Source organism: Macrobrachium rosenbergii, chromosome 8 (assembly GCF_040412425.1).
Source record: "Macrobrachium rosenbergii isolate ZJJX-2024 chromosome 8, ASM4041242v1, whole genome shotgun sequence".
NCBI classification, from domain to species: Eukaryota; Metazoa; Arthropoda; class Malacostraca; order Decapoda; family Palaemonidae; genus Macrobrachium; species Macrobrachium rosenbergii.
Window position 1 is genome coordinate 44,226,098 of NC_089748.1, and position 12,216 is coordinate 44,238,313.

General features: G+C 36.2%; 1 protein-coding gene across 1 annotated transcript in view; it reads left to right on the top strand.

Annotated features, from left to right (window-relative positions):
* The first annotated feature begins 2,666 nt into the window (after positions 1–2,666).
* Positions 2,667–12,216, top strand: part of Sbf (SET domain binding factor) — a 67,845-nt gene continuing 58,295 nt past the window's right edge. The window contains exon 1 of the mRNA XM_067107637.1: positions 2,667–2,823. Coding sequence (XP_066963738.1) covers positions 2,766–2,823 — 58 coding nt within the window. The 5' untranslated portion in view covers positions 2,667–2,765. The remainder of the gene's footprint in view (positions 2,824–12,216) is intronic.

Below are 12,216 nucleotides of genomic sequence, written 5' to 3' on the forward strand. Positions count from 1 at the left end.
GACATTTTCTATTCCCGTTTTACTGTTTAATGTGGCTATTGAAACGAAATATAACCACTGGAGTAGATGCCTGAGGTTGTGACGTTAGTGGAAAGCTTTATGTTTTATTTGAGTTATTTTCATTATTATTAAGAAGTAAAACCAAAGGTAGGATTAGGATATGTTGCCCTATGTACTCTCCTCACATTTGCCAAGATAAATTTAGGCAGCTTTGCTAAAGCATAACTTTATACACACACGCACACACACGCACACATATATAATACACACACACACACACACACACACATATATATATATAATATATACATATATATATATATATATATATATATATATATATATATATATATATATATATATATATATATATATATATATATATAATGTTACTCACGAAATCATGATGGAAATCAAATCAGTAACTAATGATACTCAGCCCCAGTTGGTCCAAAAGTTAAAAAGTAATTACCAAAAGAAATCTGTCAAAAGAACATGCGAATATAGCCAAATGGCTGGCGCACTTGTCATATAGAAACGATACGTATTCGACGTACGAACACAGTTTGCTTTTATATGCTCAAATTGACGTATTTTTTAGCTTGCAGTGGAGATTTATGCACCAAAATTTCGCGGGAACTTAATTTAGGGAAATAACCTCCCCTCTCCAATCTTTGCTCTCCAGACACCTACGCAAATTGGCCCGAAGACCTCACGATCAGTTGAAGATGAAGTACCAGACAGAGAGAGAGAGAGAGAGAGAGAGAGAGAGAGAGGAGAGAGAGAGAGAGAGAGAGAGAGAGTGTTCTAACTGTTTTCCAATTACTGGAGTTGTTTTGAATCTTCTGGACGAGTGTTCGGTCTACAAGTTTCCCATGGAGGCCAAAGTGTCTCTCAGTATACTTTATTGTAAGCTAGTTACCAAATTCCCAATTGGTGTTTCTCGAATGGAATATTGAATCATGATTAGATTTTATTGATGGAATTAGACCTAAACGACGAATGGTGGTTTTTTTCTTAATAAACTAAGTTACGTAGCAATTATATATATATATATATATATATATATATATATATATATATATATATATATATATATATCATAATAATTATAAGACACCTGTATACTGTAGTTATGAACTCTCTCTCTCTCTCTCTCTCTCTCTCTCTCTCTCTCTCTCTCTCTCTCTCTCTCTCTCTCTCTCACCATTGGCAAAGAAGCGAGAGGAATTCTCCCTCCCCTTCCTCTTTAATGGCAGAATTGAACTTTTTTTTCCAGTCAGTATTTCTTATTCGAATCATCGTCTATTTTTTATAACTAATTATTTACTTTAAAACTTCTTAATGTAGTTTTCAAAGCTATACTTTTAAATCACTGTAGAAGCCAGAGTGCGCTTTATCTCAATATTAACTCGTCCAATTCTCTATTACATGACATTCTGCACCTGTGAGTTTTCAGCACCCATTCTATCAACTGTGTATCTTGCATGTTTATACACTCTCGGGTTTGTTTTTCTGACACCTGCATGACGGTGCATTCATTTGCCAATATTGCAACGTACCCACAATTGTTAGCGAGAGTTGGTTTTTTACTTTTTCATTCGTGTCCTTTTTTCTTTTTTTTTCTATTTATGTTCATTTCTCTGCATCGTTTAAAGTCATTGTTCAGCGGATCTTAGCGTAAAAGGACGTTTATGTATTTCTGTTCTGTTCTGTATAAAATTTTCTGTTTATCTGAAGGAAATTTTATAGAGTAAGATTAAAGAATATACTTTCATTTCCGTGCTTCGGTCTATGACATATCGAGTTTCAGGTTTATATTGAAGAAAGTGGTCATCGGTCTAAAACGAATGGTTATTCTTTCATTTTATCGACAAAATTAGATAATTTTCAATTACATGGGCTTGACTAATTTGGATCAGTATGCAGGCTTATTAATTCTTGTTTATTTGCCATGACATTAAGAGTTACATTTGGTATATGCGACAAAAAGTGGGTACCTTACATGAAGCTGTAGACTTGTATAAAATACGACTTTTTTATATGGAAATCCTCCTACTGCTTGTAATAGAATATTTCTAGAGGACTGTCTCCGCTATACACAGTGTGCAGTATTATTTCAAGCACGATGTTGAAATTGTGATTGCACAAGCTATTTCTCAATCGTTCCAGCACCTCTTACCATTGTCTATGTGGTAAATGTTAAATGCAGAACAAATGGATGTTTAATTTAAATTACTGTACAGATGAGTCTAATTTTCTTTCACTATGTCAGTACTCTTATGACATTCAAGTGCACACTTCCTCATGATCTTTTTATAAATCTAAATAAATTTAAGTAATTTCCACCAAAAGAGAGTTCAAATTTGCATCCAATGAAAGAAATTCACCTGTGAGAGTCTGAGGAATTAAAGGAGAAAGCATGCTAGTCTACAAAGGAAAATTAGCTAGGAAAGTCTGTCCTCCGACAGAGATTTGAGTCAGAAATAAAGTAAATTTAAGTAATTTTCGCAGAGGGACCATTCAAATTTGCATCAGAGTAAAGAAGAAATATAGAAACTCGCCCGTGAAACAGGTAAGCGTCTGGGGGAGGAATTTCAGGGAGAAACCGCCGCTCGCCTAGGGAGAAACAGGGGGGAGGGTGAAGGAATATTTGGAGTAGACGACATTTGGCAATTCAGTTGGTTCTAACATGGCTGTGTAGAGTGAATGATGTTTGTGCTCGCGGATACATTGGCGCTTCATTTCCCTCTCAGGGAAGGCTAATGATGTCGAGACTCGCGGATTATTTCGCCATCGTTGGATACGACCACACGAAAGACCGTAAGGACGAGAGAAACGAGCCGAAATAAATTAAATCGCTGTGCTCCTACAGCTGTTGGATGGTCGAGAGGGTTGGGTCGTCGTCGCTGGTGTTGTGTGAGGATGGGAGAGGGGGAGGAGGATGGGAGGGAGGAGGGAAGGGTTGTTTGTGGGAGGGTCGCGGTTTTAAACTTCCAATTTAAATGGTTATTTAACCCTTAACAGGAATCTGGCAGGAACGAACGGGAATGCTCGGGAATTGATCGATGGGAACGCACGTGTTTGAGACGAGTTCGATCCTCGGGAACATTTGTAACTTGGAGGGGAAAATAAAAGGGGGAGGGGATTGGAGGAGGAGGAGGGAAGGGTGAGGGGTCCTCGCAGGAGGAGGAGGCAGTAGTGGTCGTCTCCTGTCAACTGCTTGAGCAACTTTACTTATAAAGTGTCACATATAAGTAAATAAAAGCCACAATCCTCAGTCTTAACCGTATTGGGTCTTGTATAGCCACGCTAGCCTGTCTATAATAGCCTGCTGCCACAGGCTGCAACCGTAGGTTAGGTTAGGCTGTTCCTGACGAGCCTGCTGCTGCTGACCTGGGCAGGCCAGTGACCTCGAAATTCGGCAGAAGTCGGAGGTGGGGTGGAGAATCGCCCGAGGGCGTGATTCCATGAAGGCAAAGTATGCCCCCCTCTGTACTGCTATGCCCCAGGTTACATAAGACTGGTAGGATGCCCCACGTAGGTTAGGCAGATGGCAGCATAACCCCATGCCGAGGTTATTATTATTATTATTCAGTAAATGAAACCATATTCATAAGGAACAAGCCCACCAAAGGGGCCATTAGCTTGAAATTCAAGCTTCCGAAAAATATGGTGTTCGTTACGAAGAAGTCAGAGGAAGTAAAGGGAAATACAGAAAGAAGAGATTGCGCTTATTAAAAAGGAAAAAGAAATCTGTAAATAGATAAAAATGTATTAAAATGCAAGGAGAATAACCTAGGTGAGACTGAATAGGCTGGCCCATAAATTTTCTTCCAAATATTACGTCTGCCGTAGCCCAGACTAGCCAGCCAACAGGCCCGGTTGACAAATGTTATTTTTGGTTAGGCTATGTCATCCGTTGTGGTCTTAGACCATGTGAAACCAAATGTATTCAATTTGTTGCCGAGTTTGGGCTAAATCAGTGGTAAGACACAAGTGATCTAGCTTATTTGTGGGCTTAGCGATAGTGTAATCCTGCTTTCAAGATTTGATAATGTTAATTTATGAAAATGACACCCAGTCCACTCGCAAGCACAAGGAAGGTTTGGGAAAGAAAATGACTGGTAAAACTGAAGACTACTACCGCACCACTCTGGCCGAGTAAATACGTACTAGTTTATGTGGGAACTGGTGCCGTACTTAGTACCAGCCCCTTGGGGATGAATGTACAATCATAAACAAAAGACAATAAATATCATAAATGTAGAAAAAAGACAAGCATAAACCATAAAATAAAGAAAATACAGTAAATATCCCAGTCAGTGAATGGTGGGAACCAGGCCACGTTAGTAGTACAGTATTCTGTTTTACCAAATGATTTTGGTACAGTATTACATCTGTAATACAGTACTGATAGTAAAACAAGATTTTTTGGAAGAAAGTATAGCTTATATAGCATTCAAAAGTGTTCAAGGTAGGGAGTTTATTTTAGGCAAATGGGAGAGGGTGACAAAATCTGTGTGATAATCATTGCGTTAGTTGAGTTGATGACATATATAAAGTGTTTAACATAAAAGGAAACTTTTTATTTTAAAATGTATATATTTTATTACCAAATGATTTATGATGGAAAGTTTTGTGTGCTTTTGAATCAGAATATTAGTGCTATTATTGCAGTGTGCAAGTGCTCTAATATGGTTCTTACCTGTGATTTGAAAATTGTGTAGGTGTTCTGCAATAACAAAATCATATTAAGGTGAATTTGTTGATATCGCGCTGCAGCGTACAAATGGATATAAAGTACTGGACTGCTGCTGTAGTATAAGCTATTTATTCTATTCAGAAATAAGGTAAGTAACTCTAGATTGGTTTCTGTAGACTGGTGTCTAAACAAAAGTGGATATTGGAGTATTTGAAAGGCAAGCTTTTGACGTAACTAAATAAGTGGATCACGATCTGTGGCGCCTTTTAAGGGTTGTTTGACGTTGAGGTTTGCAATGGGAATGGTTTTGCGAGTCTCAAGATACATAGTACTTTTTAGTACTTTTGTGGGATTTTTTAATGATTATGTACCGTATTGGAAAATTTGATAAGATTTAAACATTGGTTATTCACTACAGTACTTGGAAAAATTAGGTTTACGCTACTTGGAGATTTGGAAAACTTTGCAGGTTTTAGTAGGTGTCTGAGGAAACTTGTCAGTTTTTAAAAAATTTTTTTTTTAATTTTGTCAGTAGTACCGCATCTGTTCCTCGGTAATTTTACTAGTGTGGTACCCAGAACAGTACAGTATGTAGTATGGGTGCATAATACTGTAGTACTGAACTGTATTCAGAAATGAGTGTTGGGTATGTATCCAGGAATTTGGACCAAGATTGTTATTGTTCTCAAATTCAAGGAAATTAAAGTTTTTGAGTGAAAGGAATAGTAGAACCAAAAGGCTTTTCATATATATATATATATATATATATATATATATATATATATATATATATATATATATATATATATATATTATATATACTTTATATATATATATTTATATATATATATATATATATATATATATATATATATATATATATATACTGTATAAAATTATTTTGAAATCATGCTTTAAGCCTGAACTACATTAGCCTGCTTAAAATGGCAATATGACAAGATTATGTGTTTGTTTTTGTCTAGTCACATCCTGTTTATTGTATTACATTCACGGAGTTGGAATCGACATCCTCAAGGAAAGGACCTTACTTTATTTATCCTTAGCTTTTCTCAGGATTTAGGGTTTCCTGTTTAAGGAATATCCAGTTGTTTCCCTTTTCTTTGTATGGCTGTATTGTTGAGAGCTTTCACTACAGCCAAGAAAAATCAGAGTAATGCAGACATTGGAGGTCAAGAAATTATCTTTTTACAGTGCCTAAAATGATCTGCTGACACCTGTGCCAATTAGGCCTAAAATGATTTGCTGACACGTCTGCCAATTAGGCCTAAAATGATTCGCTGACACATATGCCAATCAGGCTAAGATGTGATCGGCCGTTTTGCGAGAGTAGAAAATTTTGACACTTGTCTAGTTCAACTTTTAAGCTAAACAGCAATAACAGCCTGAACAGCTATATACTGTCTGGTAAGTGATTGAAATAAATACCAGTAAACCATAAACAGTATCTATGGAGAGTCCCTTTGTTTTGGTTTTGTGTTACAAAGATTTTATACCTCTTATTATTTTTCTGGCAAATAATTTTTACAGAAAAGTTTATACATTTTTGGATTTGGCTAACTACACATCATCATTTTGACACACATTTACGTATTAAGGTAAAACACAACAATTAAATTTCAGAGTGACATTAAAATCGTTGTCCTGATGTGAATCTCATTACACAGACTGATCAAAGAAAAATATCAGTAAAAGCTTAAAAAAATTTTCTTTTTCTGTACCCTGCTGCACAGCAGCTGACACAAATGCAAGCAAAGTGTACTATAAATTATTAGAAAGTAGATTGTCATATTTTTGCACTATGTAAAATTTTGTGGTAAATATATAGGGGGTAATATCTCTATGTCTGCTATTAGACAACAAATCCTTTACTTTATCAAGCAGGCTAACCCTGACTCAGTCCCAAGAGTTCATGATATTAGAGCTGTGGCCACCTCCATTAATTACTTTCATTACATGAATTTCACGGATCTTGCCAGGTACACTGGTTGGAAGTCACCCTTGGTTTTCAAACGTCACTATTTGAAATCCTTAGAAGCTCTTAAATTCTCAGCAGTTGCGGCAGGGAACGTTGTTCCTCCCTCTGGTTCCCTTTCTGATTCCTAGTCATTTCTTCCTCCACTGCCTCAGTTATCCCCTTACGGTCATTTCAGTCAGGCTAGCCTTGACTTCTCACCTGGCTGTGTTATCTGTATGTTTGTCTAAATGACACATTTAGGTTATAAGGTTTTCAATATTGTATAGTTATTTTGTTTATGTATATTTTTCATATTGTCATGTTAATTTTAAGCTAACATCAGTTTCATTTGTACATTATTGTTATTGTTACTAGTAATTAAAAATTTCTTTTTGGACCTTCGGTCTTCTGTTCCCCTTAAATTTTATTATCTCTTTAGTTTAAGAATGATATTTATTTCTCTGTTAATTTTTCACCGGCTGACACGGGACCCGATCCAGAAAAGGGATTTTGACGAAGGAAAAATCTATTTCTGGAGAGGGGACCGTGTCACCCGGTGACCCACCTCCATCATGTGTCATGTCCCTCCCATAGTAAACATCATTCTGGTGGGGTGATGCTTTCATGGAATGCGGCTAGCGGTGTTTTGTGTGCTGTCCGCGAGTGGTGCATGGGTTTGTAACGGCACCTCTCTGTGGGACTTTTGACTTTGGGATCTCTATAGGATAAGGTTCCGTGTTTTTGTAGTTCACCCTTTTCCATACACGACTCCATCTAATGGAGCTCGCTCTGGGGGTAGTAACTCCAGCATTTCATTTAGCTTTCTCTGGTATCTAGCAACGGAATTACCTAGAAATAAGTGCTGAATGGACTTTTTCACTGGGTGACACGGTCCCCTCTCCAGAAATAGATTTTTCCTTCGTCAAAATCCCTTATTTATTTATTTATTTATTTATTTATTATTTTATTATTAATATTTTGCCATATGGAACATGGCTACTGCAATGAAGTATTACTGTTCAGTTGACAATGATACCAAATTCAGTATCTTAGGATGGAAACACATTAACCCAGACCTGCCAAAGCAAAATGCCGCTGAATGCGAAATGTAAGCGGTAGCAGGGTGTTCGATTAACACACTGTGGATGAAGTGAATGGTTATCATAGCTAATACTCGTGTAATTATATATGTAAAAGTAAACATTATACTTTAAGAAAAAACTTTTTAATGCACTTGTTCTTGTGGTTAAAAATAAGAGAAGTTTACATAATTGGCCAACAGCACAGAATTTAATTATCAAATAAGAAACCATATAATGTTAGAACAGTAAGAAGAATAAAATACTAGGAAAATTAAATAAGGAGAAATTCACAATAAATTTCTGCTCTTTAAAGTAAATGCAACAATTTTTTCAAACAAAAAAACTGAGTGTTTGAGTGAACCCCCAGGCAGTGAAACTCAAAGTCGAGACTGAAGAAGGCCAAGAGACAGCGGCAATGACGCAGGGAAAATTTTAAGAACAGCAGTTATGTGATCAACGACTGACATTGCTCAAGCTAACTAAGTGTTGAGCTTGTTGTGGCCTACGTTTAAATTCTCTGCTGTTGCTGTGGAAATTAGCATTTAAAATTTTTTCCAGATCATTTAGTGAGGCAGCACAGTGATAGTTGTTTCATTTTGTGACGGAGCAAAGAATTGTAGTTCCAGGGAGATTTTGAAATGGAAGTCAGCAACCTTAATGAGATTAATACTCTACTTAATTTAGCTTTGATATTTTCTATCAACGGTTAGCTGGAGTCAGTGGGTAAAAAAAAAAAAGAGAAATAAGATTTTGATAGCTTGCAAAATGCTGTAGGTTTGGAGGTTTAAATTTTTCAAGATCCATGCTTCTCAGTACACCAAGGTTATTTATTTTGAACTCATGAATTCTTCGGCCTAGAAAGTTAAAGATCATATCCTCTGAATATTGTGAATCTTCCCAAAATAACAGTTGGATGCATGAGCATACTTCATTTTAATGAAACTCGTCTCATATTGACTGCTGTGTTGATTATTCTCTGTAAGCCTCGTACATTGCTCTTGTCTGTAGGTGAATGTAAATAAAGGTCGTTGCATATCACTTAAGCTTAGCTTGCCCTCTTACTGGCCAGCCTGGGTGGCATCAAAAGTAGCGTAGGCTACGACTTGACAGGAGGGAATCTTTATCTAATATAACATCGCCAACCATACAAGTATTTTGTTGTCTTTTTAGTTACATGTTGATTCTAATTTGGGAGGTCTATTTCACAGTAGTACTTACTAGTGTTGATCTGGTCTCATATCTCATGCCAGTTATAAGTGTACATTGACACGCTAACCTTGAATTTGTACTACATCATGCATGTGTTATGCTGAACAGGTTATAATTGTTAGTGTCATCCAGATACAGTATATGTTTGTATGATGATAAACGGCAGTTATGAGCATTTTGGGTTATTCATACCCTCACAGCACTCTTCTGTATTTGAGGGCTGTATATTATTGTGCTTATTTTGTCTCTCGGGTGAACAAGAGACTAGGTGAGGTTGGAGAGGATCGTTACAGAAATTGCTAAGAGAGAGCTAGAAGGTGATAATCATTTATTTTTTACAGTACTTATAGAGCTTAAGATAGTTAACGGATAGGTTAGTTAACTGATAGTTTGCTTACATACATGATGAGTTCTATCTGCAGTTTATGCTGCTTAGATAAAAACTTTTATCATCTTTTTTTTTACATAGAACTCAAGAAATAATCTTTAGAATCTTGGAATTAGAAACAGTACTTCATTCCTATGCTAAACATCATGTCAAAATAGACTAATTTTGGACGTTTATGAACCCAATATATTTATCAGATTGGGGACTATCTGCATTATTCATTTACGGAAATGTTTCTAGGAATATGGTTAAAACTGTTTTACTGTAAAATGGGGGAAATGAGCCAAACGTCTTGTAGATATTGGAGCCGAGGTCCAAATCAGCTTGACAGCAAGTTTACTTTGATCTCCCATGCTGATTCTTATCTGCATATTAATACAATACCTAATTCTTGGGGTTTACTTCTGCTTTTTACAGAACTGTGAAGTTTTGCCTTCTTACTTATAGAAAAACTGGGATTGCATGTAACCGTGGATCCTAATTAATGGGCCACAACCTCACCAGGAAGTTATGAAATATTTTTTGAGGGTCAGGGAATGTAATTTCTGAACACGGTAAATTCCTGAGTAAATTTCTCCAAAGTAGTGAAGTGACTTGCTTCTAAATTTATTCTCTAAAATTTCTAAAAGTGATATAAGTATGGCAAAGATTCAAAAGTTTTAACTTTTAGTTTGTTACAGTAATGTCTGTTTTGTTGTTCTCAGAAAATGTGAAGAAATATTTCATGATGGTACTGAAATTGTATGAAAAGGGAACAGTTTGATATGACTTGCTGCATTCTGAGTGCATGATGTATGGAGACACTATAATCAGTTGTGGACTTTTTTATCTGTATTGTCTACCACATACACCTTACATTGATGTGAATTATCGTATATCTTTGTATGAATGATCTTATTTCGTTATGTAAGGAAGATTTTTATACTGCTGTATGTAATATTCCTTTCGTAGCATTATGCTAAAAGTTACGAGATATGCAGCAGTACAGTTAACATGAAAAAGTAATGTTTAGCCTCTTTATGTATTACTGGCATTAGTATACTGTAACCAGGCATATACAACATAGAAAAACAAAAACAAGTTTCAACAAATGAAAAATGTACTTTCTGAGTTTTTGGGGAAACATTGTTTCCAGAGTGACAGTGTAGCTACAACTTGTAAAATGCATTTTGGTATTTATACGGTAATAAAATTGTAAACAAGTGCTTCTCATACTGTGCAGTAGAACTGTATTTCCACCAAAAGTCCAAATTCACTAACATGAAAGTAATGGTTACTTATCCAGTTAAAGCACTGCTATGACTGAAAGCAAAATTTTAAAACAATATGTAGTACATTTATCAGTAATATGCAGAAACATTGATAATTTTCTTGAAATAATACACAATTTTGCATTGCTGTCATTGGCTACCACTTTAAATTGTTTATTCCCTAAAAGCTTTGTTAACTAAGATAGGGTTGATGAATTCAAGTGCAATCTTTTAGGACCAGTCCGTTGAAATTTAGAAGGTTCGTTCACAAGATTACTAGATGTCTACACCATTGCGATCTAAATTGGTCTTTGTGTTTAGCCTAAATAAAAAGACTGATTGTCATCCAAGTTGGTCCTGAATAAACAGGCCACCTACATTTTTCCAACACAAGCTGTGTCAATTTAGAACTCATAACAGCTGCTTTTGAATCTAACCTCCAGTCAGTTTTTTTTCTTCTACATTAGTAGAATTGAAGTACATTAGTATTCAGAAGTAATAGACTGCCCTGTTATTCCAAATTCACAAGGAAGCAATCACAGTTTTCATTCGTAGAGAATAGTAGACAATGAGAGCTGATGAGTAAACTCTTATAGCCTACATGTATCATGTGGTGATAAAAACTCTGTGCAGATGATATTTTAGTCTGGACAGCAAAAGCTGTTTCTTGTAACAAACAGGTTAGAGGGTAAGAGCATCACTTTATGATAGTGGATAGTGTAAAGTCAAATACATGTATACAGTATATTGTATGGAAATAAACATTAGGAATGAAAGTGAGAGGAAAACATGAGCAATTTCTCTAACTTAAAATTGGACCTACTGTAAACATCCAAAAACTTGTCCAAGAGCACTGTTTTCTGAAAGAATTAGCCTACTTGCAAAACATCTGGGATTGGTGACATCAACTCGCAAAACATCTGGGATAGGTGACATCAACTCACAAAACATCTGGGATTGGTGACATCAGGAGTTGAACGCGTGAGCCAAAGTACATAAATGCTCCTGCATTGTGTTCTTAACAAATGTGCTATATTGTTACATTGAAAGAGCTTTGCACAGTGTCTGAGAAGTTAACATATATACTAAACTTGTCATATATTTACAACCTCAGGTACCCAAAACCAAAAAGAATACCTTTATAGATTACAGGTAATTAAATATACCGTTGGGCCATTTTCGACAGTGTTTTTGGATCGGTTCTGCAGTTGTACCAGGGTGCTATGGAGAGAGATTTTTGTCTAGATTTTACTCTTAGAGTGTCGGAGAGAGTAAGTGAGAGCCCCTGAAGGTCCTTGCTTCCATGAGTGGATCTCTCTCTCTCTCTCTCTCTCTCTCTCTCTCTCTCTCTCTCTCTCTCTCTCTCTCTCTCTCTCTCTCTCTCTCTCTCTCTCTCTCTCTCTCTCTCTCTCTCTCTCTCTCTCTCTCTCTCTCTCTCTCTCTCTCTCTCTCTCTCTCTCTCTCTCTCTCTCTCTCTCTCTCTCTCTCTCTCTCTCTCTCTCTCTCTCTCTCTCTCTCTCTCCTACACAAAGTATTGAGATAGGAATAAACAACATTAAAAAAATGTGCAGTAATAAACTTTTGATTGATACATATGTTTTTGTTTC